This window comes from Macaca thibetana, chromosome 9, assembly GCF_024542745.1.
Source record: "Macaca thibetana thibetana isolate TM-01 chromosome 9, ASM2454274v1, whole genome shotgun sequence".
In the NCBI taxonomy this organism is placed as follows: Eukaryota; Metazoa; Chordata; class Mammalia; order Primates; family Cercopithecidae; genus Macaca; species Macaca thibetana.
This window is the reverse complement of record NC_065586.1, coordinates 17,006,116-17,032,574: the sequence shown is the minus strand read 5'-3', so window position 1 is coordinate 17,032,574 and position 26,459 is coordinate 17,006,116. Positions and strand designations below refer to the sequence as shown.

General features: G+C 38.7%; 1 protein-coding gene across 1 annotated transcript in view; it reads left to right on the top strand.

Annotated features, from left to right (window-relative positions):
- Window positions 1-26,459, top strand: part of CUBN (cubilin) — a 315,954-nt gene that overhangs the window by 37,650 nt on the left and 251,845 nt on the right. The window contains exons 15-17 of the mRNA XM_050805391.1: window positions 4,764-4,945; window positions 7,690-7,852; window positions 8,994-9,184. Coding sequence (XP_050661348.1) covers window positions 4,764-4,945; window positions 7,690-7,852; window positions 8,994-9,184 — 536 coding nt within the window. The remainder of the gene's footprint in view (window positions 1-4,763; window positions 4,946-7,689; window positions 7,853-8,993; window positions 9,185-26,459) is intronic.

Sequence of the window (26,459 nt, the reverse complement as noted above, 5' to 3'; positions counted from 1 at the left end):
ATGGGACATACTTCATATACTTCTCTTTTCAGAGATTACAGTACTTTGCTGTTTGTTCTCAATGCCTGAAAATGATAAAAACTAAAACAGTAATTCCTCACTATTATCAAACATTAATCGTTGTTCATTTTTTCTTAAGTGAGAGCAAGTTTATTAAGAAAGTACGGAAATAAAAGAATGGCTACTCCATAAGCAGAGCAGTGGCACAGACTGCTTGACTGAGTATACTTAACAGTTATTTTGTGATTATTTGCTGAACAAGGGGTGAATTATTCATGAGTTTTCTGGGTAATAGGTGGGCAATTCCTGGAACTGAGGATTCCTCTCCTTTTTAGACCATAGAGGGTAACTTCCTGCTGTTGCCGTGACATTTGTAAACTGTCATGGCACTGGTAGGAGTGTCTTTTAGCATGCTAATGCGCTGTAATTAGCATACAGTGAGCAGTGAGGATGACCAGAGGTCGTTTTCCTCACCATCTTGGTTTTGGTGGTTTTTGGCTGACTTTTACTGCATCCTGCTTTATCAGCAAGGTCTTTGCGACCTGTATCTTGTGCTGACCTCCTATCTTATCCTGTGACTATGAATGCCTTAGACTCCTGGAAATGCAGTCTAGTAGGTCTCAGCCTTATTTTATCCAGCCCCTGTTCAAGATGGAGTTGCTCTGGTTTGAATGCCTGTGGTTTATTTCTCCACTGCCTTTTACAAGGGCACCTTTAATCCTAAGGGTTGTAGAGGGACGACGGTCCATTTGCTGTAACTCCTTCAGGATAAATAGGGGTGATGGTATTCCTGCCTAACTATTAGGGTCTCTTGTATTCAGGGTAGAGAGGAACTTATTCAGAAAGTGTCCGTATGGTGAGGCCCACTCATAACTCTGATAAAAGGTGATATCTGCAGTCGGCCAATTGGTGCTGCAGTCTGTTTCCTGTGGGTTGGGGGTTTCCTCAGTATTGTCCCTGTGGAGTTTGCCAGGAAGATGTTATCAGAAAGGAGTCCTGATCTAGACCCCAAGAGAGGGTTCTTGGACCTTGCACAAGAAAGAATCTGGGGTGAGTCCATAAAGTGAAAGCAAGTTTATTAAGAAAGTAAAGGAATAAAGAATGGCTACTCCATAGGCAGAGCAGCCCATTGTTCAAATTTGTTTGTGAAATAAATGGGTTGTTTGTTCTGTAGATCATCCCACATCTTGGATTTTGCTGTTTGTATTCTACCTGCCATTTGTCATGTTGTTTGTAAACTGATACTTATACCAAAAAGTTTGGTTAAATCTAGGGGGTTTATTTGGTAAAAAATAATCTTTTCAGGAGCTATATGAAATCTGCTTGTCTATTATGATGTTATCATTGGTCAGAGTATTCTGATCTCCTCAGGTTGAACTTCCTATTAAAAGCCTCTTTTGCACTTCCTCTAACGCTTTTAGCATTCTTTAGGTTCATTATTTATGAACCTAAATAATAACCTCATATTTATGAATATGAGGTTAGAATAACCTCATATTTATGAGTTATTCTTTGCCACCTACATGATCATAGTTTGATTTTATTATTTCTTATTTATTTATTTATTATTTGAAGTTCTTTAATAGAATCGAACTTACTCATATCAGCTATTTGGTTGCTCTCATACAGAGATCATGTAGGAAAGGTAGGATAAATGCTTGATTTTCTCTCTTTTTCTTTCTGTTAAAAGTATTCAAATTAATAACTTGGTTCCTTAGCATTCTTCAAAATGGTCACTTACTCCATTTTATTTTGTTTTGTTTTTGATATCTGTACATTTATATATTGTATCATATTTGATGTGCTTTAATCAATTCTAGGCGTTTAAAAATGTTCCATTTTTCCATATTATGTTTGTTATGTTTGTTAATAATTTGTTTTCAAAACTCTGGAAAGTTTTCCAGTTAGTTTCTGAACTTCTTTAACCAAACTCCAGTTACCTTTGAAAGCTTCTTTGCTTTCTGGTCTAAAAAGATGTTCTAGGCTCTTCCTGCACATTATTTACTCTCAGGACTGAAAACCCTGATTTCCCTAAAGAGCTGCGACTCTTACCATGGGAAATGGTATTTAGATCTCACAGCCTGGGTGCTACAGATGGCTGTTGTTACTGGGTGTGTCATTGTCCCTAGACCTTTTGGTGGACAGAATTAGAAAACACTGTTTTGTTGTTTTTAAAGAAAAAATACACTATATATTCATAGTGATCTTACACTATTGAGATTACAGAGTTGCATATATATATATATATATATATTTATTATTATTATTTTTTACTTTACATTTGTACCTCTTCTCTCATACAGTGAAAATCTTGGTTCCCAATGACATGAACATGTTATTTATGTACTTAGTCCTACTGTATACATTTTCAAAATAGCAATACTAATGTTATTACTAGTAGTATGATAACTGGAAACCATTTAAGATTTCTTTGCTCTTTTTTGTGTATTTAAAATATGTTTTGCTTGAGCAGTATAGTCAAATTACAGTGTTTAAGGTCCCCTGGAATATTTCCACTCTCTATGATTGTCAGCTCAATGCAATTATTTCGTCAGTTTCACTTCACTTGTGATTTTAAAGAGTTTTTTCATTTCCTTCGAATTTTGCTTTATAATTATGTGAAATATATTTATAGTTCCAAAGCCAAATCAGTGGGCTGGTAGATTGAGAGAAGTCTAGCTTTTTTTCCTGTCCCTTCTACTCTGTTCTTTCTTCCCCCTTAGAGAATAGTTTTTATTAGTTTTTGATTTATCCTTCTATTTAAAAATAAGCAAATGATCACATATAATTGTATTTTCCTCTGTCTTAGATGAAAGGGAGCATAATATACACACTGGTCTATAGTTTGCTTTTTTTCACATCATATATCCTGGAGATTACTCCATAATCAGAGCATAGTATGCTGTTATGTGATGTCTCATTTTCTGTTCAATCAGTACTCTATTGATGGACATTTGGCTTGTTTCCAGTCTTTTGGTCATCTTCTTTTTAGTCTTTTATTTTTTATTTTTGAGACAGGGTGTGATCATGGCTCACAGCAGCCTCAACCACCCAGGCTCAAGTGATCTTCCTGCCTCAGTCTCCCCAGTAGCTGGGACTACAGACACACACCACCATACCCAGCTAATTTTAATTTTTTTTATTTTTTGTAGTGATGGGGTCTCCCCATGTTGCCCAGGCTGTTCTTAAACTGGGCTCAAATGATATTCCTGCCTCGGCCTCCCAAAGTGCTGGGACTACAAGCATGAGACACCATGCCCAGCCTTGTTTCCAATCTTTTGGAATTCCAGATGTTACTGCAACAAAATACCTTATTCACTTGTCATATTGTATTTTTGCCAATGTACCTTTGGGATATCTTTCCAAAGGTAGTATTGTTTGGTAAAAAAACAAAAAAATGAAATGCATACGTTTTTGCTAGCTATTGCTATATTCTCTTATGCAGTGACTGTACCATCTTGCCTTCTCTAGCAATGTGCGAGAATGCCTATGTCCCCACAGCCTCTCCAATAATTTGTTTTCAAAACTCTGGATTTTTAACATTCTGAGCGGTATCTCAGAAATGGCATCTCAGTGAAGCTTTTATTTGCACCTTCTTTGTGATGAGTGATGTTGAACATCCTTTCATATGTTTAAGAGACACCTGAACTTTTTTCAGTGCACTCTGTTCATATCTCTATTCTTTTTAGAAGTTCTGTATATTTTGGGATAATAACTCTTTGTTGTGTATTGCATTTTTTCTTGTCATTAATCTTTTACTTTGCTTATGGTATTTTATGCATTTAAAACTGGTAACTTTTAAAGTATTACATTGGGAAATGCATCTTCTTCTGAGGAACTGAGATGTTTTCCCAGTAGGAACCATGAGACTCATGGAAGTAATTTTTTTTCATTTTTTACTTTGACAGCAAAATTTTTATTTGAACAACCTGTATAGCTATGTAAATTTCATATCTTGCTCATCTAAAATGTCACCTTATCGCACTTATTTCTAATGTCTGTATTAGTACATGATAGTTTTTTATTATTGTTTCTATCATTTAATTTACAGTAGCATTTCTCATAGAAATCTAAGTCACTATAAATTCTTTGTTAAATAAATGTGGGTATTAATGAAGAACAGGTTCTTCCAGTCACTGGTCAGCAACGTTAGGGGGCCGGTGTGGTATAATGAGGATGGTAGTGGGGTCAGCATCAGAAAGCCTGGCTCAGTCCCTCACTTGCTCCATTCTTGGAACACTGGCTCGGTCACTACAGACATTTGAATTTTTTCATTTATAAAATGAATGTTTTAACTATATGATAGTATTAAGAAACCTTCTCAAATGAAATTTAGGTAGCACTTAACCATTTTAATATGCAAAGTGATCTGATTTGTTGAAACACATAGGGGTTGGCAGAAGTTCTGGAATTCTTTACAATTTCACATACAGAAATTAATATCCTCAGAGTGAAAAAGATGACTCTACAATCCTGGTATTCATCCCTCAGATGGTCCAGCCCTGTTTAAATTGTGTCAGCATGTGATGGCTCACAAGCACAGAACTTGACACATGGGTGATTCATTTATTTATCAGTTGATACTTCTAGACTTATAACTTCATAAAACTGGAAAATATAAGTCGTGTTTAATTTATGAGGGTGTGTAAAACCACTCATAGTTATTTAAACAAAGTTTGGCTTCTTACACCAAGGACTCTGATCATTCTCCATGAATTATAACATCTATACAAATGTAACATTATTTTTCCTTCTTATTTTAGAGTGTGGAGGTATACTGACTGGTCCTTATGGTTCTATTAAGTCTCCGGGGTATCCTGGAAACTATCCCCCAGGAAGAGATTGTGTCTGGATTATTTCAACTAGTCCTGACCTCCTGGTAACATTCACTTTTGGGACCTTGAGCCTTGAGCACCATGATGACTGCAACAAAGATTACCTTGAGGTAAATAATTATATTTAGATAGAACATATCACAATATGATTAGGACTCAGGGCACTATGGTCTAGCCATGCCCATGGATGATCCCAAAATATTGGCAATAGTTACGTGTATTTCTCAATAGTCAAATCAGTATCTAAGTCTTGTGAAGTCTCTATTTTTAATTGTGCCTGTTTGTTGCTTCTTCTTCTGGGTTTCATTTGAATCTGGGAAACAGATTACCTTGCCCTGCTATGGTGTTACCTGGAAGCCCACACCCCTGCCATGAGAATGCAGAATTTATGAAATAAACACTCAGTAATAGCCATCTCCTTCAATGCAGATTCAAACCTTCAGTTGTCTGTGGCAAACTGGCAAAGTCTTTTACAATGTAACTGTAGTATTCCATGAAGAGGCCAGGCACAGTGGTTCAAGCCTGAAATCCCAGTACTTTGGGAGGCCGAGGTGGGTGGATCACTTGAGGTTGGGAGTTGGAGACAGCCTGGCCAACGCGGTGAAAACCCATCTCTATTAAAAATACAAAAACTACCTGGGCCAGGTGGCAGGTGCCTGTAACCCCAGCTACTCGTGAGTCTGAGGCAGGAGAATCGTTTAGACCCGGGAGGCGGAGGTTGCAGTGAGCTGAGATCATGCCACTGCACTCCAGCCTGGGTGACAGCGTGAGGCTCTGTCTTAAAAAAAAAAAAAAGAAAAAGAAAAAGAAAAATGATAGTGATTGTGTTGAACTGGTTTAGGTTCCTGGAATAAATTAATCATTACTGAGAGGAGAGGTATCAGCCGAAGCTCATTCTGCCTACCCAAAAAGATTAAAATATGGAGAAGGAGAAAAGGCTCCTATACTCAAATGCCATTTATACGTAGGTGTATCAAAAAGTGTTGCTCTTCATTTGTAGACTGAAAAGATAATGGAGAAGATTGAGTTCCTAGGTTGTCCTGTATTTTTTTTTATCACCATAAATCTCAGCCACTTGCAGTAATGCTAAAAAGACAATATGCATTTCCAAGTCCATTAGAGAAGAATGGAGTTCAATGGAATTATTCATAAAGGATAGAAGGATGTGGCTGTCAAAAAGGGGCTCCGCAAGTAAAAGTCATTAGTAATTCAGCAATAATGGATTTGAAACCTTTGGGAATGACTGGAAGATCTGTCTCTCTCTGGAAAATTTCTGCAAAATGGTCATTTAAATGTTGACAGAAAAGTGAGTTATCTTGAAATTAATTTTCAATAAATTCCATCAAGTTAAAATTAGAGGCTTTAAAAAATTCCTACACATTCATTTCTGGAGACCATATGATAGAAAGTGTCAACCACTCTGACAGTATTGAAATGTCTCTCATTTCTCTTTAAGCTACAGTATTTCAAAGAACCAGTTAAATATTAGAATAAAGTAATGCTGCCATATAACTTTGATCTCAGTAAAAAAAGTAATTTGAGGCCGGCCAGGCGCGGTGGCTCATGCCTGTAATCCCAGCACTTTGGGAGGAGGAGGCAGGCGGATCACCAGGTCAGGAGATTGAGACCTTCCTAGCTAACATGGTGAAACCCCGTCTCTACTAAAAGTACAAAAAATTAGCTGGGCGTGGTGGCAGGTGCCTGCAGTCCCAGCTACTTGGGAGGCTGAGGCAGGATAATGGCGTGAACCCAGGAGACGGAACTTGCAGTGAGCTGCGACCACGCCACTGCACTCCAGCCTGGGCAACAGAGGGAGACTCTGTCTAAAAAAAAAAAAAAAAAAAAAAGAAAAGAAAAGTAATTTGAATAGACAAAATTGACCATATTAAAATATTCTTCAGTTCATTGACTCCTCGGTGGTCTATATAGTATAGAATTTGCAATTACAACAGAATTGTAGAGAGATTGACATGATTATAAAATGGATTAAAAACCAACAATTAAAAAAGGATTTCTAAGGTCACATCATTATCATTGTAGTACTTACTATCAAAGTTGCATTTTTAGATTCACTAACCTGTCTTTGTATTGTGTCTAATCTGATGGCACTTCCTCTCTACCTCTGATTCTTCTGAAACCTGAACCAAGTTATGAATCAGTTGGCATCAGTGGTGTTCCTTCTTCTGTTTTCTTTGCTTATATTCATTTTCTTCTAGATCACTAAGAATTTATAATGAAAAACAATCAAAGGGGAAAGATATTTGATTAGTAACATCATGAGAAAAATTCAAACTATATGTCCAGCCTTGGAATTGAAATCCAGTCACAGGCCAGGAGCGGTGACTCCTGGGGAGTCCCAGCACTTTGGGAGGCCAAGACGGGCAGATCATGAGGTCAAGAGATTTAGACCATCCTGGCCAACATGGTGGAACCTCGTCTCTACCAAAAATACAGCAATTAGCTGGGCGTAGTGGTAGGCGCCTGTTGTCCCAGCTACTTGGGAGGCTGAGGCAGAAGAATTGCTTGAACCTGCGAGGTGGTGGTTGCAATCAGCTGAGATCGCGCCACTGCACTCCAGCCTGGTGACAGAGCAAGATTCCATCTCAAAAAAAAAAAAAAAAAAAAAAAAAAAAAAAAAAAAAAAAAGATTCAGACAGAGAGAAGGCATTGGGGTGATGGGAGAAGGAGACACCCTTTGCTGAACCTTAGCCATAAGTTAGATTTGGATGTGATGGGTAAACTTCCTTGAGCGATCACTTTTAAATGACAGATTTTCTAAAGTTAATATCCAAAGTGACCTAGTTTGTTAAAAATCTGACCACTTTCAGATTAATGATTCATCCTTTTGTTTTAGATTCGAGATGGTCCTTTGTATCAGGACCCCATTCTTGGGAGGTTCTGCACCACTTTCTCTGTCCCACCGCTCCAGACTACTGGCCCGTTTGCCAGAATTCACTTCCATTCGGACTCCCAGATTAGTGACCAAGGCTTCCATATCACCTACTTAACATCACCTTGTAAGTAACCTACCAGTTGAGAGCTTAAGAGGGACTTGAAGGCCAATGCTATGCTTACATCTGTTTTATATTTTAATGTGATTCAGAGGATGACTGACTGTCTTAGACCAAGAACATTTCTTTATACATATTTCTCTCACAGCTTCAGATTTTTTCTTTATCTTCTCAATGCTCTATTATTAATACTGCAATATCCTTTGATCCCTAAATTATGGGATCCACATCATTATAAAGATGTATGAGGCACCCAAACTTAAATAATTCAGGACGCCAGTCCCTCGTGGTGTTTGATGTTTAGTTGTGAGAGAGGTTTGTGCATGTGAGCAGTGCAGTCTCTCTGGATTTTATCCTCGAATCGAGTCCAGCTGCGCAGGGGCTGGGACTGGCTTCCAGCATCACAGTGTCCCAGACTCTAGAGCTTCACTTCCAGCCAAATACTATTAGCTGTTAGGAACTCACTTGCTTTGATACCTTAAAACAAACAAAACAACAAAACATAGGAAATACTCTATGATTTGGGTTTTTTTAGGGAAGTGGAGGATTTTGTTTATGACATCTATTATTGTGCCCTTAATAAGCATTCACAGAAAAAATACCTTTTAAGTTTCAATATCAGGAAGAGTAACAATGAACATCTTTACTTATCCCCTTTCTTCATTTCCTTTTCTTTCTGCAGAATCTGGTGCCAACCTCCTGTTCCCCTTTCAATTGTTTTCTGTGCAAATCAACTCCCCCTGGCTACATCTTGCTATTGTGTATTCATTTTTTCTTTAATCTGCTTCATGTATACAGTTATATAGTTCATTTTGTTACATTTTTTATAACCATCTCAAATCTTATTGGAATGAAACAGAGCACTAATGTATTTAAAAAGCAATTTATGAAGAGAATAGTAGATTGGAAGCTAGATGACACATCTCTGCATCTATTTCTTTAAGCCACTGCAGGAATGTCCCACAAACACATCAAATTGAAAATCTTAAAATTAGAGGCACAAGCCTATGGAGGGTGAATAAAGCGGGTATGTGCTTGTGTGTGTGTGTGTGTGTGTGTGAGTGTAAATTTTTAGAAACTGGATCCAATGCCTGCGAGCCAGAGCAATGCCATTGGCATGACCTGTTCGTGTCTTCCCTGTTCTTAGCGGATCTGCATTGTGGTGGGAACTACATGGACCCAGAGGGTGAACTCTTCCTGCCTGAGTTGTCTGGGCCTTTCACTCACACCAGGCAATGCGTCTATATGATAAAGCAGCCTCAAGGAGAACAAATACAAATCAACTTCACCCACGTGGAGCTGCAATGCCAGAGTGACAGTTCTCAGAATTACATCGAGGTAACTTTTACTACTCAATCGCCCTTAGATGACATTCATCAACGTTTTTATATTCTGCAGAGTGATGGTCTTCAAAAGATTGTTGGGCCACCAGCAGCCAGATCACCTGAGATCTAGTTAGAAATGCAATAATAACTAAGCTCTAACAACTAAGGTGCAGGCAAATAAGTAAGGCTCATAGGATATACTAACGATATACAGATGTATTATCTAGAATAATTAATACAGGAAAGAACTCAACCCAGGAAAGTGAAGGGATTTGCCCAGATGACCCAGCTAGTCAGTGGTAATGAAGTTTAAGTGTTGAATGATCCTTGTTTTGGAGGTTAGGGTTTTTCCTTCATTTATTCTGCTTGCTCTCCTCCAGATATCTTTAATTGTGATTTAAGTGTGGGTAATGATTGTAATACAGGGAATATTTGAAATAGAGACAGGCCGTTTTTGTTTGCTGCACCTGGTATTTATTTTGCTTAATGATTGGTCAAGCCACAAATTAAAGTGTTGAGCAAGATAAAACATTGTTTTTTGGGCACAATCATTTTACATAAACTAGAGAAGAATTTACAATTTGGTTTGTTTGTGCAAATTAAATCCATTTATTCATCCGGGAAAAACCTATGTGACCTCCTGTCCTCTTCTTTCTACATTTAGACAGAGGAAACAGAACTGTAGCATAAGATCTAGACCTAGTTGAAGAAGTACATTGGCCATAGCACTACAGCAATATGTATGTATATATGTATCAATTTTTTTTTTTTTTTTTTTTTTTGAGATGGAGTTTCGCTCTTGTCGCCCAGGCTAGAGTACAATGCCGTGATATCGGCTCACCGCAACCTCCGCCTCCTGGGTTCAAGCAGTTCTACTGCCTCAGCCTCCCGAGTAGCTGGGATTATAGGCATGTGCCACCACACCCGGCTGATTTTCTATTTTTAGTAGAGACGAGGTTTCTCCATGTTGGGCAGGCTGGTCCTAAACTCCCGACCTCAGGTGATCTGTCTGCCTTGGCCTCCCACAGTGCTGGGATTATAGGCATGAGCCACCACACCTGGCCTGTATTTTTTTTTTTTAATGCTCCATTTTTTTTGTTTGTTTTTTGTTTTTTTTTTTTGTTATACTTTAAGTTCTAGGGTACATGTGTACAACGTGCAGGTTTGCTACATATGTATACTTGTGCCATGTTGGTGTGCTGCAGCCATCAACTCGTCAGCACCCATCAACTCGTCATTTACATCAGGTATAACTCCCAATGCCATCCTCCCCGCTCTCCCCCCCATAATAGGCCCCAGTGCATGATGTTCCCCTTCCTGAGTCCAAGCGATCTCATTGTTCAATTCCCACCTATGAGTGACAACATGCGGTGTTTGGTTTTCTGTTCTTGCGATAGTTTGCTGAGAATGATGGTTTCCAGCTGCATCCATGTCCCTACAAAGGACATGAACTCATCCTTTTTCATGGCTGCATAGTATTCCATGGTGTATATGTGCCACATTTTCTCAATCCAGTCTGTCACTGATGGACATTTGGGTTGATTCCAAGTCTTTGCTATTGTGAATAGTGCCACAATAAACATACATGTGCATGTGTCTTAATAGCAGCATGATTTATAATCCTTTGGGTATATACCCAGTAATGGGATGGCTGGGTCAAATGGTATTTCTAGTTCTAGATCCTTGAGGAATCATCACACTGTTTTCCACAATGGTTGAACTAGTTTACAGTCCCACCAACAGTGTAAAAGTGTTCCTATTTCTCCACATCCTCTCCAGCACCTGTTGTTTCCTGACTTTTTAATGATTGCCATTCTAACTGGTGTGAGATGGTGTCTCATTGTGGTTTTGATTTGCATTTCTCTGATGGCCAGTGATGACGAGCATTTTTTCATGTGTCTGTTGGCTGTATGCATGTCTTCTTTTGAGAAATGTCTGTTCATATCCTTTGCCCACTTTTTGATGGGGTTGTTTTTTTTCTTGTAAATTTGTTTGAGTTCTTTGTAGGTTCTGGATATTAGCCCTTTGTCAGATAAGTAGATTGCAAAAATTTTCTCCCATTCTGTAGGTTGCCCGTTCACTCTGATGGTAGTTTCTTTTGCTGTGCAGAAGGTCTTTACTTTAATTAGATCCTGTTTGTCAATTATGGCTTTTGTTGCTGTTGCTTTTGGTGTTTTAGACATGAAGTCCTTGCCCATGCCTATGTCCTGAATGGTATTACCTAGGTTTCATTCTAGGGTTTTTATGGTTTTAGGTCTAACATTAAAGTCTCTAATCCATCTTGAATTAATTTTCGTATAAGGAGTAAGGAAAGGATCCAGTTTCAGCTTTCTACTTATGGCTAGCCAATTTTCCCCAGCACCATTTGTTAAATAGGGAATCCTTTCCCCATTTCTTGTTTTTGTCAGGTTTGTCAAAGATCAGATGGCTGTAGATGTGTGGTATTATTTCTGAGGACTCTGTTCTGTTCCATTGGTCTATATCTCTGTTTTGGTACCAGTACCATGCTGTTTTGGTTACTGTAGCCTTGTAGTATAGTTTGAAGTCAGGTAGCATGATGCCTCCAGCTTTGTTCTTTTGACTTAGGATTGTCTTGGAGATGCGGGCTCTTTTTTGGTTCCATATGAACTTTAAAGCAGTTTTTTCCAGTTCTGTGAAGAAACTCATTGGTAGCTTGATGGGGATGGCATTGAATCTATAAATTACCTTGGGCAGTATGGCCATTTTCACGATATTGATTCTTCCTATCCATGAGCATGGTATGTTCTTCCATTTGTTTGTGTCCTCTTTTATTTCACTGAGCAGTGGTTTGTAGTTCTCCTTGAAGAGGTCCTTTACATCCCTTGTAAGTTGGATTCCTAGGTATTTTATTCCTTTGAAGCAATTGTGAATGGAAGTTCATTCATGATTTGGCTCTCTGTTTGTCTGTCACTGGCGTATAAGAATGCTTGTGATTTTTGCACATTAATTTTGTATCCTGAGACTTTGCTGAAGTTGCTTATCAACTTAAGGAGATTTTGGGCTGAGATAATGGGGTTTTCTAAATATACAATCATGTCCTCTGCAAACAGGGACAATTTGACTTCTTCTTTTCCTAACTGAATACCCTTTATTTCTTTCTCTTGCCTGATTGCCCTAGCCAGAACTTCCAACACTATGTTGAATAGGAGTGTTGAGAGAGGGCATCCCTGTCTTGTGCCAGTTTTCAAAGGGAATGCTTCCAGTTTTTGCCCATTCAGTATGATATTAGCTGTGGGTTTGTCATAAATAGCTCTTATTATTTTGAGATACGTGCCATCAATACCGAATTTATTGAGCATTTTTAGCATGAAGGGCTGTTGAATTTTGTCAAAGGCCTTTTCTGCATCTGTTGAGATAATCATGTGGTTTTTGTCTTTGGTTCTGTTTATATGCTGGATTACGTTTATTGATTTGCGAATGTTGAACCAGCCTTGCATCCCAGGGATGAAGCCCACTTGATCATGGTGGATAAGCTTTTTGGTGTGCTGCTGGATTCAGTTTGCCAGTATCTTATTGAGGATTTTTTCATCGATGTTCATCAGGGATATTGGTCTAAAATTCTCTTGTTTTGTTGTGTCTCTGCTAGGCTTTGGTATCAGGATGATGTTGGCCTCATAAAATGAGTTAGGGAGGATTCCCTCTTTTTCTATTGATTGGAATAGTTTCAGAAGGAATGGTACCAGCTCCTCCTTGTACCTCTGGTAGAATTCGGCTGTGAATCCGTCTGGTCCTGGACTTTTTTTGGTTGGTAGGCTATTAATTATTGACTCAATTTCAGAGCCTGCTATTGGTCTATTCAGGGATTCAACTTCTTTCTGGTTTAGTCTTGGGAGAATGTAAGTGTCCAGGAAATTATCCATTTCTTCTAGATTTTCTAGTTTATTTGCGTAGAGGTGTTTATAGTATTCTCTGATGGTAGTTTGTATTTCTGTGGGGTCTGTGGTGATATCCCCTTTATCATTTTTTATTGCATCTATTTGATTCTTCTCTCTTTTCTTCTTTATTAGTCTTGCTAGCAGTCTATCAATTTTGTCACTCTTTTCAAAAAACCAACTCCTGGATTCATTGATTTTTTGGAGGGTTTTTTGTGTCTCTATCTCCTTCAGTTCTGCTCTGATCTTAGTTATTTCTTGCCTTCTGCTAGCTTTTGAATGTGTTTGCTCTTGCTTCTCTAGTTCTTTTAATTGTGATATTAGAGTGTCAATTTTAGATCTTTCCAGCTTTCTCTTGTGGGCATTTAGTGCTATAAATTTCCCTCTACACACTGCTTTAAATGTGTCCCAGAGATTCTGGTATGTTGTATCTTTGTTCTCATTGGTTTCAAAGAACATCTTTATTTCTGCCTTCATTTCGTTATGTACCCAGTAGTCATTCAGGAGCAGGTTGTTCAGTTTCCATGTAGTTGAGCAGTTTTGATTGAGTTTCTTAGTCCTGAGTTCTAGTTTGATTGCACTGTGGTCTGAGAGACAGTTTGTTATAATTTCTGTTCTTTTACATTTGCTGAGGAGTGCTTTACTTCCAACTATGTGGTCAATTTTGTGATGTGGTGCTGAGAAGAATGTATATATCTGTTGATTTGGGGTGGAGAGTTCTGTAGATGTCTATTAGGTCTGCTTGGTGCAGAGTTGAGTTCAATTCCTGGATATCCTTGTTAACTTTCTGTCTCGTTGATCTGTCTAATGTTGACAGTGGGGTGTTGAAGTCTCCCATTATTATTGTATGGGAGTCTGAGTCTTTTTGTAAGTCTCTAAGGACTTGCTTTATGAATCTGGGTGCTCCTGTATTGGGTGCATATATATTTAGGATAGTTAGCTCTTCCTGTTGAATTGATCCCTTTACCATTATGTAATGGCCTTCTTTGTCTCTTTTGGTCTTTGATGGTTTAAAGTCTCTTTTATCAGAGACTAGGAATGCAAGCCCTGCTTTTTTTTGTTCTCCATTTGCTTGGTAGATCTCCCTCCATCCCTTTATTTTGAGCCTATGTGTGTCTCTGCACGTGAGATGGGTCTCCTGAATACAGCAGACTGATGAGTCTTGACTCTTTATCCAATTTGCCAGTCTGTGTCTTTTAGTTGGACCATTTAGTTCATTTACATTTAAGGTTAATATTGTTATGTGTGAACTTGATCCTGTTATTGTGATGTTAGCTGGTTATTTTGCTCGTTAGTTGATGCAGTTTCTTCCTAGCATCGATGGTCTTTACATTTTGGCATGTTTTTGCAATGGCTGGCACTGGTTGTTCCTTTCCATGTTTAGTGCTTCCTTCAGGGTCTCTTGTAGGGCAGGCCTGGTGGTGACAAAATCTCTAAGCATTTGCTTATCTGTAAAGGATTTTATTTCCCCTTCACTTATGAAACAGTTTGGCTGGATATGAAATTCTGGGTTGAAAATTCTTTTCTTTAAGAATGTTGAATATTGGCCCCCACTCTCTTCTGGCTTGGAGAGTATCTGCCAAGAGATCTGCTGTTAATCTGATGGGCTTCCCTTTGTGGGTAACCCGACCTTTCTCTCTGGCTGCCCTTAACATTTTTTCCTTCTTTCAACTTTGGTGAATCTGACAATGATGTGTCTTGGAGTTGCTCTTCTCAAAGAGTATCTTTGTGGCGTTCTCTGTATTTCCTGAATTTGAATGTTGGCCTGCCTTACTAGGTTGGGGAAGTTCACCTGGATGATATCCTGCAGAGTGTTTTTCGACTTGGTTCCATTTTCCCCCTCACTTTCAGGCACCCCAATCAGACGTAGATTTGGTCTTTTCACATAATCCCGTACTTCTTGAAGGTTTTGTTCATTTCTTTTTCCTCTTTTTTCTTTAGACTTCTCTTCTCGCTTCATTTCATTCCTTTGATCCTCAATCGCAGATACTCTTTCTTCCAGTTGATCGAGTCGGTTACTGAAGCTTGTGCATTTGTCACGTATTTCTCGTGTCATGGTTTTTATCTCTGTCAGTTCATTTATGGCCTTCTCTGCATTGATTATTCTAGTTATCCATTCTTCCATTCTTTTTTCAAGATTTTTAGTTTCTTTGTGCTGGGTACATAATTCCTCCTTTAGCTCTGAGAAGTTTGATGAACTGAAGCCTTCTTCTCTCAACTCCTCAAAGTTATTCTCCATCCAGCTTTGATCCATTGCTGGTGATGAGCTGCATTCCTTTGGAGGGGGAGATGTGCTCTTATTTTTTGAATTTCCAGCTTTTCTGCCCTGCTTTTTCCCCATCTTTGTGGTTTTATCTGCCTTTGGTCTTTGATGATGGTGACGTACTGATGGGGTTTTGGTGTGGGTGTCCTTTCTGTTTGTTGGTTTTCCTTCTAACAGTCAGGACCCTCAGCCGTAGGTCTTTTGGAGATTGCTTGAGGTCCACTCCAGACCATGTTTGCCTGGGTATCAGCAGCGGAGGCTGCAGAAGATAGAATATTGCTGAACAGCGAGTGATCCTGTCTAATTCTTGCTCTGGAAGCTTTGTCTCAGGGGTGTACCCCGCCATGTGAGGTGTGGGGTGTCAGTCTGCAGCTCAGTTGAAACTGCAGAAATCACCCGTCTTCTGTGTCGCTCACACTGGGAGCTGGAGACTGGAGCTGTTCCTATTCGGCCATCTTGATCCGGGGACCACAATAATAGCACCTGTATTTTTTTTAATCCAGAAATTTTTATTTCAGGTCATTTCAGAATGGGTATATTTATTGAATTTAGGTTTTCTAAAGTCTATTACAAAGTATATTAAAGTTTTAGGCTATGGAAGAATTTCAAATATTTTTATGTAAATCAAAATTAAATTATCAACCCTTTTTTTTTTAACTTTTGAGAACAGCAAAATAGCTCTTCATTAGAGAGTGCTTGCTATACTCTGGGCACTATTATAAGACTTTAAAATAGTATAACAAGTTAAATAGATAATGATTATTGTCAGCTTACTGCCTGCCATGTGTGGTAAGTGCTTTTCATGAGTTAATTCATTGAATCCTCACAACAACCATTATTATTTCTGTTTTAATCTTAGGAAACTGTAGCCCAGAGAAGTCACTTGTGCACAGTTACATGTCTAGCAAGTAGTGGAGCTGGGATTCAAATTTAGGAGATCTAGTTATACTGATCTTCAGTAAGAACAGAAATGCACTTGTGCGACTTTGACTACAAGAGGTGTCTCATCTTCCATAGGGAGAAAGGTCTTGTGAATTACCCAGTTCCATACCTGGCTCTCCGATCATGAGACTTTTAAAACATGAAGCCAAGCATCATGATTTTCTCAGATAGGCAAGAATGTAACAAATTTTCAGGGAAATTTGTGGCCCTTTCTATTAAAACCTTCATGGCAGTTCTGTGGTTCTAAAGAACTATCAGTACCTCGGAATGGTTCCTTCTCTCTGGCTTTGCAGAACACTAGAACTGAATTTCAGTGAGTGGTTCCATGAAGTCCTCTGAATTGTTCTGAAAAGTTAGCACAAAAAATCATAAAATTGGCTTTGGAAGATTTAATTTCATAAACCGGAACGGTGGAATGTTTTGTAGCCAGAAGGTGATTAAACTTAGTTCATCTAACTTTTTATTTTAGTTCATTTGTCAGATGACTGTATAATCTTGGACAATTCTTTATCTGGATGTTTCAGTTCCTACTTCAGTAAGATACCCTATCTATTTCTCTAAACTTTAGGGGTAAAATCAGGAAATAAATGATAAAAGAAGCTTGAAGAGTTAAAAAATATTATTCAAGTGCAAGGTTTTTCTGGACCAAAGTTTTAACTCTAGCCTTGAATTTATCAGTTCAGAGACAGCCAATGTGGCTCTCACGGTTGGCCAGCGAGGTATCTACATTCTGGTGTAACCATATATCGTCAAAGTCTTGACCACATTTCCCTCAGGGATTGTTGATGGAAAAAAAAAAAACTGCATTATTCAGAAGGACAGGTCATGTATGGTGATTTAAATATTAATAGTTTGATAGATTTTTCTATTATATCTTTGACCAACCAACCTAAAGGAATACAACCAGTGTATCTGTAGAATTTTGGCATCAGCAAGGACCTTAATTTTACAAATGAGATAATTGAGGCTCACAAAGGTCAAACTCTAGTTATTGTCAAAGTAGAACTTAGATGTACCTCTATGAGATTCTAGATAGACATACATTGACTTTGGTTAAAGCTCTTGTGTTTAAATCATCTGTATCCATTGGGAAAATTTGTGAACTGAACTCATTTTCTAGAAAGTGTATTCACTTCTCTTGATGTTCTTCAGATAGTGGTCATAGAAGAAAGTGACACAGGAACCAAATTCTAATGATGTTATTATGACTCAATATATTGTTCCCTAAAATGATGACTTCATTTTTTTTTTTTTTTTTTTTTTTTTTTTTTGAGACGGAGTCTCGCTCTGCCGCCCAGGCTGGAGTGCAGTGGCCGGATCTCAGCTCACTGCAAGCTCCGCCTCCCGGGTTCACGCCATTCTCCTGCCTCAGCCTCCCGAGTAGTTGGGACTACAGGTGCCCGCCACCGCACCCGGCTAGTTTTTTGTATTTTTTAGTAGAGACGGGGTTTCACCGTGTTAGCCAGGATGGTCTCGATCTCCTGACCTCGTGATCCGCCCGTCTCGGCCTCCCAAAGTGCTGGGATTACAGGCTTGAGCCACCGCGCCCGGCCGATGACTTCATTTTTTAAAGCTATCTCTAAAAAACGAAAGATTTATGAAAAAGAATTTTAAAAAGAACGTTGGTATTTCCAATACTTTGGTGGTTTAGAGGAGGATGACTTTGTCCTTTACTAACTCCATTGATGAGTAAAAGCAGTCCACCCAAAATTTTAGAAAGAATGGAGAACAGAAAAGAAATTCTACAGACATGTGGGAGAATGATCCTAGGGACATTTACTTTGAGTGTGAGTAGGTGTACTTTTAAGAATCCTAGATCTTCTCTTTATGTGGTTTTAGGTGCCTTGGTTGCCGGGCAAACATATCCTTCAAATGAAAATTAAGGTACCATTGCTGAGTGTGTATCTTTCATGGATACTGTGGTTCTGAAAGACTTACTTTTGCTCAGCAAGAGAGTTCCATAAGCATTCATTAGAGAATAGATTTTAACTGCAAACGATAAGAATAGTATTGACCTAGTGTAGCATATCTTTCTTTTTTTTTAACACAAGAAGCAAACATTAACATATTAATTCTTAGATTTATATATCTCTCTCAAGTGAAGTTTCTACTTTTAAAGATACACATTACCTATGGAAGATGTGACATGGCTACAAATGAATGAATACGAGAACAGATCAATTGTTAGTTCATCTGTTTTTGTCGAAGAGAGCTTTTAAATTGTATGGAATAGTTCAATGAAGGTGATGGAAGCATCTTTCCAGAATAAAAAGCAGCACCTCTCATTAATATTTCATAAGTGATTTAAGTCATCAGAACTCTGAGTGAAGGACACATAGGTAGTAATGAAAGTTTAATTTTTAATCCCAGAGAAGGGAAGTCGTAGGCTGAATAATAAATTCAGAAGGCTATAGGATGTTAAGGTGAAGGCTTGAGGTAGGATACGAAGGGAAATGAGTAGAATTGTTCACCCATCAAATCTCCTTGACCAGTCCCGAAGTATCTGGCTCCTCTCCCCGAAGACACTGAGGAACTGGAAAGGGAGCTCTACTAGAGAGGCTGATAAGGGGCAGGGAGAGTGATGTGCCTTCTGGAGAAAGAGAAGGGCTTTTGAGAAGTTGTTCTTTCTTAGATGTGGAAAGCAAACACAAACAGAAAACTTGAAAACATAATCAATAAGACAGGAAGGAGTAATTTACATTGAATTTGATTTCTGAAATCCAGGGAATATAACTGTTCTACAAGTGACATTGAACCCCAAATTCTTCATATTTTAGACCTCTATGACAATCCCAGTAAATTAACAAAGCAGAAATTGTACACCTCTTCACAATATAACATAATCCAAAATTATTGATAAACATTTTAAAATGCCCAAGTGTGTGGAAGTATGTGAACTCTCTCCAAAATAATCATTAGATTGAGAAAGAAATAGAAAAATGAAAGACTATATAGAAAATGACAAACAGGAAATGCTGTGTACCTGTGAGATGTGATGAAACTCAACTCCCTGGTAAAATCTTTAAGATTTAAAAGAAGAGAACCAATATAATTGGGAAAGTGGGAGAGCAGAAGCTGAGGCAGGAAGGTCTGTCCTCCTCCGTCTGAACCTTTTCTTTCACCACCTTCCCCTCCATCCTTTCCTCTACCTTCTCCTCCCCTCCAACTCCTGCTTTGCCCTAAGCAGCACTCCCGCATCTCCTGCATGTCTTTAGATGAATGCAAATTCACAAAGGACCTCCTTTTGTGACTTCTTAGGCATTGAGGTGATTCCGCTATGAGCTTGGGATTGGGTGGGGGAGAGCCAGGAATTGTGGAATGCACGAGGCACTTGCTTCCCTCGAGTGGACCTGCTGCTTAGAGTCTCATGGCTGCAATTCACAGAATACACACCTAAATGTCAGAAAAAGAATAAGGCCTGGAGCAAGCAAACACACCACGTAGGCTGAATAGTATTGTGTTTTTCAGTTAAGTACATATTTGAAATTAATTGTAGGTCAGAAAAACATCTTTCTAGAGAGGGTAGGATGAAGGGAAAAGGGGGAGATGCTCAAGAGTTTGCATTCTTGGCCGGGCATGGTGGCTCATGCCTGTAACCCCAGCACTTTGGGAGGCTGAGGAGAGAGGATCACCTAGGTCAGGAGTTTGAGATCAGCCTGGCCAACATGGTATGAAACCCCATCTCTACTAAAAATACAAAAAAAATTAGCTGGGTGTGGTGGCGGGCACCTGTAGTCCCAGCTACTTGGGGGGCTGAGGCAGGAGAATCACTTGAATCAAAGAGGTGGAGTTTGCAGTGAGCCGAGATCATACCACTGCATTCCAGCTTGGGTGACAGAGTGAGACTCCATCTAAAAAAAAAAAAAGAGTTTGCATTCTTGAGCATATTGAATTTAGGGTTTTGACAGAGACTAGGAACATTTGGTTAGACTCTGAGCTCTGTTGTTGTCAGCACAGCTTTTCCACAACTGCTGGGCCATCCTGATGCTTTTTAGTGAAGGAAGAAGATAGGCCATTCCTCTAGTGAAATAATTCTGCAGGTTGGAGTAGTGGGAGGCAGGAAAAAGACTGAGAGATGATAGAACACCTAATTTGGAAGTGTGAGAGGATGTAGAGAATACATTTTTGCTGTGTTTGAAGGAGTTGCATGCTCATGTAGAAATTGCAAACCCATTGAACATGCGTGATGTAGAGCGGTAAGTAGGAATAAGAGGATATGGATGGATCATTAATCAAGAACATTACAAACTCCTAGGTCAAATAGAGGGTGTGGCTAGTACTTTTCTGATATAAGATGGAAATAATATTGCATGGACACATGATACAACCCTTCAGCTCTCTGCATTACTAAAGGCAAGATACCTGTAAGCCACAGCTTCCTCATGTGTAATAGGGATAGTAATAGTGCTTTCCTAAAAGGGAATAAAAAAGACCATTCATTCATTTATCTATTCATTCTCTAAATATTTATCACACCACTTAGGTTCCAGTCACCATGCTGGGAATGGGTATGTAAAATAGATATTAAATAAGTAAGCATACAATACATAATTTCAAGAGGGGATAAGTATGGGCAGGAAAGAAACAGTACTGTGAGAGAAAAGAACAGGGCTACTGACTTAGTGGAGCAGTTTGAGATTGCTTCTCAAGGGTGTTTGTATGGCTAACTCGTTCTCATCTGTAGACCCTGTATGTGGGATCTGCAGATGAGGAGTGTGTAATGCAAAGAGCTGAGAGAAGGAGGACTCCAGGTAGAGGTGCTAACCCAGCCCTAGAGACTGAAGTCAGAAAAAATAAACTAAAATAATTGAAAATAGACCAGGGTGGCTGGAATCACACAGGGATGGAAGAGAGAAATGTGAGTTAGGCAGGAGCTAGACCCTGAAGGGTCTTCAAGGCCGAGATAAAGAGCCTGGGTTACATTCTATATGCAAGGACAAACAATTAGAATGGTCCTTGTACAGTGCCTGTCACACAATGAATGCTCACTAAAGTTAACATCATGATGATAATGATGATGACGATGATGATGATGATGATGGAGAGGAGAAGAGAGGGCAGGAGAAGGTGACCTACTGGAATTTGCAATCATAAAGGAAGGCACTTCTAGGTAAAACTTACTCACATGTTCTTGATTTTGGAATATCAGATCTTAAAAGATCAGATAAAGATCTTTATTAATAGAGATGTTAGATTTATTAAATTTATTAATAGAGATGTTAGAAGGGACACTTTCACACAGCATGAAAAGGTTTAAAATATCAACTCTAAAATCATGAAACATACTAATAAAGAACAAAGGATAATAACAAAAGTAAATGATTTTGAGATCCTAAATGGCTTCTCTCATCTCTTATCCTCCTCACCCCTTATTCTCTCATCAGAGGCAGGGCCTCATTCCTCTCCTGCTCACCCAGATTAGCTCAAGGCTCCTCTCTAAGATCCAGTCTTCACTTAGCTAAGACTTATGTCACTCTGAAGCTCACTTCACAGAAAGCCACATGTTAAACACTACCATACGGTGTGGTTCTGTTTTCAGCTCTCAGATGGACTAAGCGTAAGTGCCAGCATATTTGGTTGGCTTTGAATTAAAATTTAATGCTTCTTATTTTAGAAATTGTAGTATAAAACCAAATCTGGATTCATAGCAGAGGAAGACAAATGAGCATGCATATTAAGACAGGGCTTTGGGACTTGACTCGTTCCAGATGTTAAAGCTCACGATTCACTGGGCTCAAGAGCCCACATTTAAAATTTCATGTAAATGGTGTTTCTCAGCCCAGTAAATTTTAGTTCTCTCTATAGAAAATCATTCCTTTACAAAAACTTTTTTTTTTTTTATGAGTAGTTTGTCTTCAGGAACTAGTTTAATCTGATGAATGTAAAAATTGGAAGCCATTTGGAATACACCATAGGCAAAACATCCTGGGACCTGAAACCTTCAGTGTTTCCTGGACGAATAAGGCAAGGCAATCCACAAGAAATCTGAACCTGGTCCATGAAACACTAGAAGTTTGAATTGGTCCTTGTTGTTTCCTTGCAAATGCGATTCACTAAAAAGAATGAATTCACTGTGACTCTTCTGCAAGTGATCACGGCATGGCTTCACCTGACTTAGAAAAATTCAGTTTTTCTGAACAAACCAAGCTCAGATATTAGTCATCTTTCTCTAGGTTATGCTGCAATAACAAACAATTAGTAACAACAACCAGAAAGATAAAAAACAATAACAAACCAAAAGCATCTGTGGCTTCCAACAATGTATGTTTATTCTCTGCTCACGTTAGCATGTTGGTTTTGGATCCGTTGCAGTTCTGTTTCCTATGTCTGTTTCCTGTGTCTTCACCACCCCGAGACCCAGGCTCTAGAGCTTGTGAGGGGAAAGGTAAAAGATGGTTGAATTATGCAGTGACTTCCAAGGCTTTTACTTGGAAATTGGTGTATCACTTTTGCTCATGTTCTGTTGGGCAAAGCAAGTCCTATGGCTAAGCCCATAGTCAATGGGAAGAATATGTATTAATTCTCCCTATAGCGATATTGCAAGTCACATGGCAAAAAGCATAGATAGTCAATCCTTTTACAGGAAGGGAAGTGAATAACTATGTAAAATAATGCCATCCATCCCAGTTCATTAGCATAAAGGAAAGAGATTTTTTTTTTTTTGGTGGGGGTGCAAATTTATCAAATCCTAGATTATTGAATGCAACACATGCTGCAGAAGTAGTTAGGGTCACTTTAGAACATTTGATGAATTTTATTCTAGTATCTCTTTCAAAGGAGTCATAGTTAAAGTATTGCCATGTCTAGGATCCAGGGAGAATATAGGCTTTCAGAATTAATAAGGTTTCATTTCCACAGAGAGAGAGAGAAACAGAGCCAAAATCAATTGCACCTTCTAGGTTCAGGGCCCTTGAGCCCTATAAGTTCCTCTTAAAACATTTGGACTACAGCTGCCTTTCTCCTTGCTAAAATCCTTGAATTTCATTAGTCAGGGCCCAGGGGAATGACCCACTTTAGCTTGCAGCAATGCTATTTGGCTGGTTTTTTTTTGTTTTTTTTTTTTTCTTCTTGTCATCTTCTAATGGGGAAAATAGAAAAGAGAGACTACAATCTTCGAGGAAGCAAATAGAACCCTGGAGGATTAGAGAGCAGGAAGATAACTTACTCTGTGTTTTATGCTTTCTAGTTTTCAAGAACTGCAGTATGTCTGTATCTCTAACAAAAACTGAACCATTATACTGTACCTTAAAATTAATGAATCAACAAGAATTTGTCAAATACCTATTTGCAAAGTTTTTTTATTAGATGCCGAAGGGCAAACAGAAATTTTCCCTTCCCTCAGAGACTTGCTATTAGAAATTTAGCATAACTTTACTATGATATGTGAAATTTGTGTTACAGATGTTGTAAGAGCTCAGAGAAAGGAAGTAGTATGAGCCTGAGTCAGTGGAGAGGCATGTGATTTTTCATGTCTGTGTCAGACTCTATCATATGGCTGAATCATAATTTATTTAATCATCTCACTATTATTAGGCCTTTAGAATGGTTTCAATTATTGTCATTAAGAGCATACTTGGATGTGGATCTGTGTGTGTCTTTTCCTGCATGTTGAATATCCTTGTGATACAGCATTAGAAGGGAAATACCCTTAATACACATTGTCAGGTTATTTTCCAGAACTTTATACTTCCACCAGTTATGGATGAGAGTAACTGTATCACCATATCCCTACCAGCTTTGAATATCATCCTTTTAAAATCTTTCCTTTACTGGCTAGGCACAGTGGTTCACATCTGTAATCCCCGCACTTTAGGAGGCCAAGGCAGGCAGATCACCTGAGGTCAAGATTTCAAGACCAGCCTGGCCAATGTAGCGAAACCCCATCTCTACTAAAAATACAAAAATTAGCTGGGTGTGGTGGCGTGACCCTGCAGTCTCAGCTACTTGGGAGGCTGGGGCAGGAGAATTGCTTGAATCTGGGAGGCGGAGGTTGCAGTGAGCCGAGGTCATGCCATTGCACTCCAGCCTAGGTGACAGAGTGAGATTTCATCTCAAAAAAAAGGAAAATCTTCTCTTTACTACCTGTTCTGCCTGTTCTCCTTGGCCTAGATAACTCCTACTTGACTTTCAAGTCTCTGCTTAAAGGTTATTTCCACTGAGTTTTCCAAAATCCCCTGGGTAAGTTCAGAGTCTTTGGTTAACCCAGTGGTTCTCTACATTTTAAGACTTTTTTTATATCACCCCTTGATTACTCAGAAATGAAATTCACTGATATAACCCCACTGGACACATTATATTTAAAAATATGTAAAGTTGTAAGAATAACATTAAGAAAAAATAAAGTAACAGAATAAAATCACCTTTATTTCAGTATCTGAAAAGCTAGGCAAGCTGTACTTGAAGACAAAATAAATTAGTCAATTGTCTGGACCCTAAATTGCTATGAACATGACAGTACAAATGCAGGCTGACACAGTTATGTGGGTTGGTGAGTAATTTTTCAGAAATAGTGACCAACTCTTGACAGATTTCCAGGAGAAAGAATCTTCAATTTATACTCTACTTGTAATCCTGGAAAATTCAGCATGCATTAAAATTGCACAAAAATACTTTGTGCTTAATATGTAAAATAGAGCAAGATTTTACACCCAACAACAGAACTTTCACTTACGTGAGTGTCACACAGGCTCAGGAGAATTCTTGCGGTGTGTGATTCTCACATTTCAGGCTGCCTTGTGTCTTTGGTCCCTTGCTACTCACTAAATGCCAGTAATGCCCCACCATTGCTGTGATCATCATTAACACCAAACTAAAAAGATACTCTCGCACATTTCCCCAATGCTAAATCGTGGTCCCTGCTGAGAACCATTGGTTAGGTAACAACGAAGCATCCTGTGCTTCCCCAAACATGACACTCATCATGCTTTTCAAAAATGTTCCTGCCTATTGTAAGTTCCCTGTGAATGGTGACTGTTTCATGGTGCTGTCACCAGCACAGGTCCTGACATTTATTCATGCCTTGATAATGCTAATGAAGTGAATGAATTAATATTTGGATGGCTAGATCCTTCAGAATAATTTTACTGAACAGCGGAGGTATGCATATCCATTGAATAATTCCTACCCAGAGTAACAAGCCTCCAGTGTTTCACCTCTAAAAATGTCCAGAATTACAACAGCTATCCTTAGTCAACGTTTTCTATTACCAAGCATTTGGCTAAGGAATTCTCACTATTGTTTCAGCTGTTTGCTTCAACAACCCCATGAGCTTAGAGTAACTTGCTTAAGGTTATTAAGTGAGGTGGTTTGTAAGTGACAGAGGTAGGTTTTGAACCCAAGTCTATAGACCATTTTCATGGCTACTATACTATCAGAGCTGGCTATTGGGCCAGGCGCGGTGGTTCACGCCTGTAATCCCAGCACTTTGGGAGTCCGAGGTGGGTGATCACTTGAGGTCGGGAGTTTGAGACCAGCCTGACCAACATAGAGAAACCCCGTCTCTACTAAAAATACAAAATTATCTGGGTGTGGTGGCGCATGCCTGTAATCCCAGCTACTCGGAGGCTGAGGCAGGAGAATGACTTGAACCCAGGAGGCAGAGGTTGTGGTGAGCCGAAATCGTGCCATTGCGCTCCAGCCTGGGCAACAAGAGCAAAACTCCATCTCAAAAAAAAAAAAAGCTGGCTATTGATTTAAAACCAGTAGTCTATTATATGAAGGAAATTTCTTTTTTCTTCTAATAAAACAGGAATGCTAACAATGTTTTTTGAATTTATGGGGCTATCATATGGCTTGTCTTATTTGATCTACTGAGGAAGTTAATTTATAGTTTATAATTTCTAACCTTTCTTGCACTATTATTATTCCCATATTTGATCCGGTATATAAGCTGGCAATGGACTGTGAATTTATTTTTCTAGAACTGTGTTTAGGATTTATGTATCTATATTAATAGGTGACATCAGTCTATAGTTTTTATTTCTATAATGTATGTTGGGATTTGGTAACAGCTTTCTGACAAAAATTAGTTGGGAATTATTCTATGTTTGAGGAAGGCTTAGAATAAATTATACGTGGGAATTATCTCTTCCTTAAAAGTTTAAAAGAATGTACTAAGTAGAGCATCTTATGGGAGATTTTTCTTTTTGGAGATTGAGGGTGGGATGGGAATAATTATTTGATAATGTTTT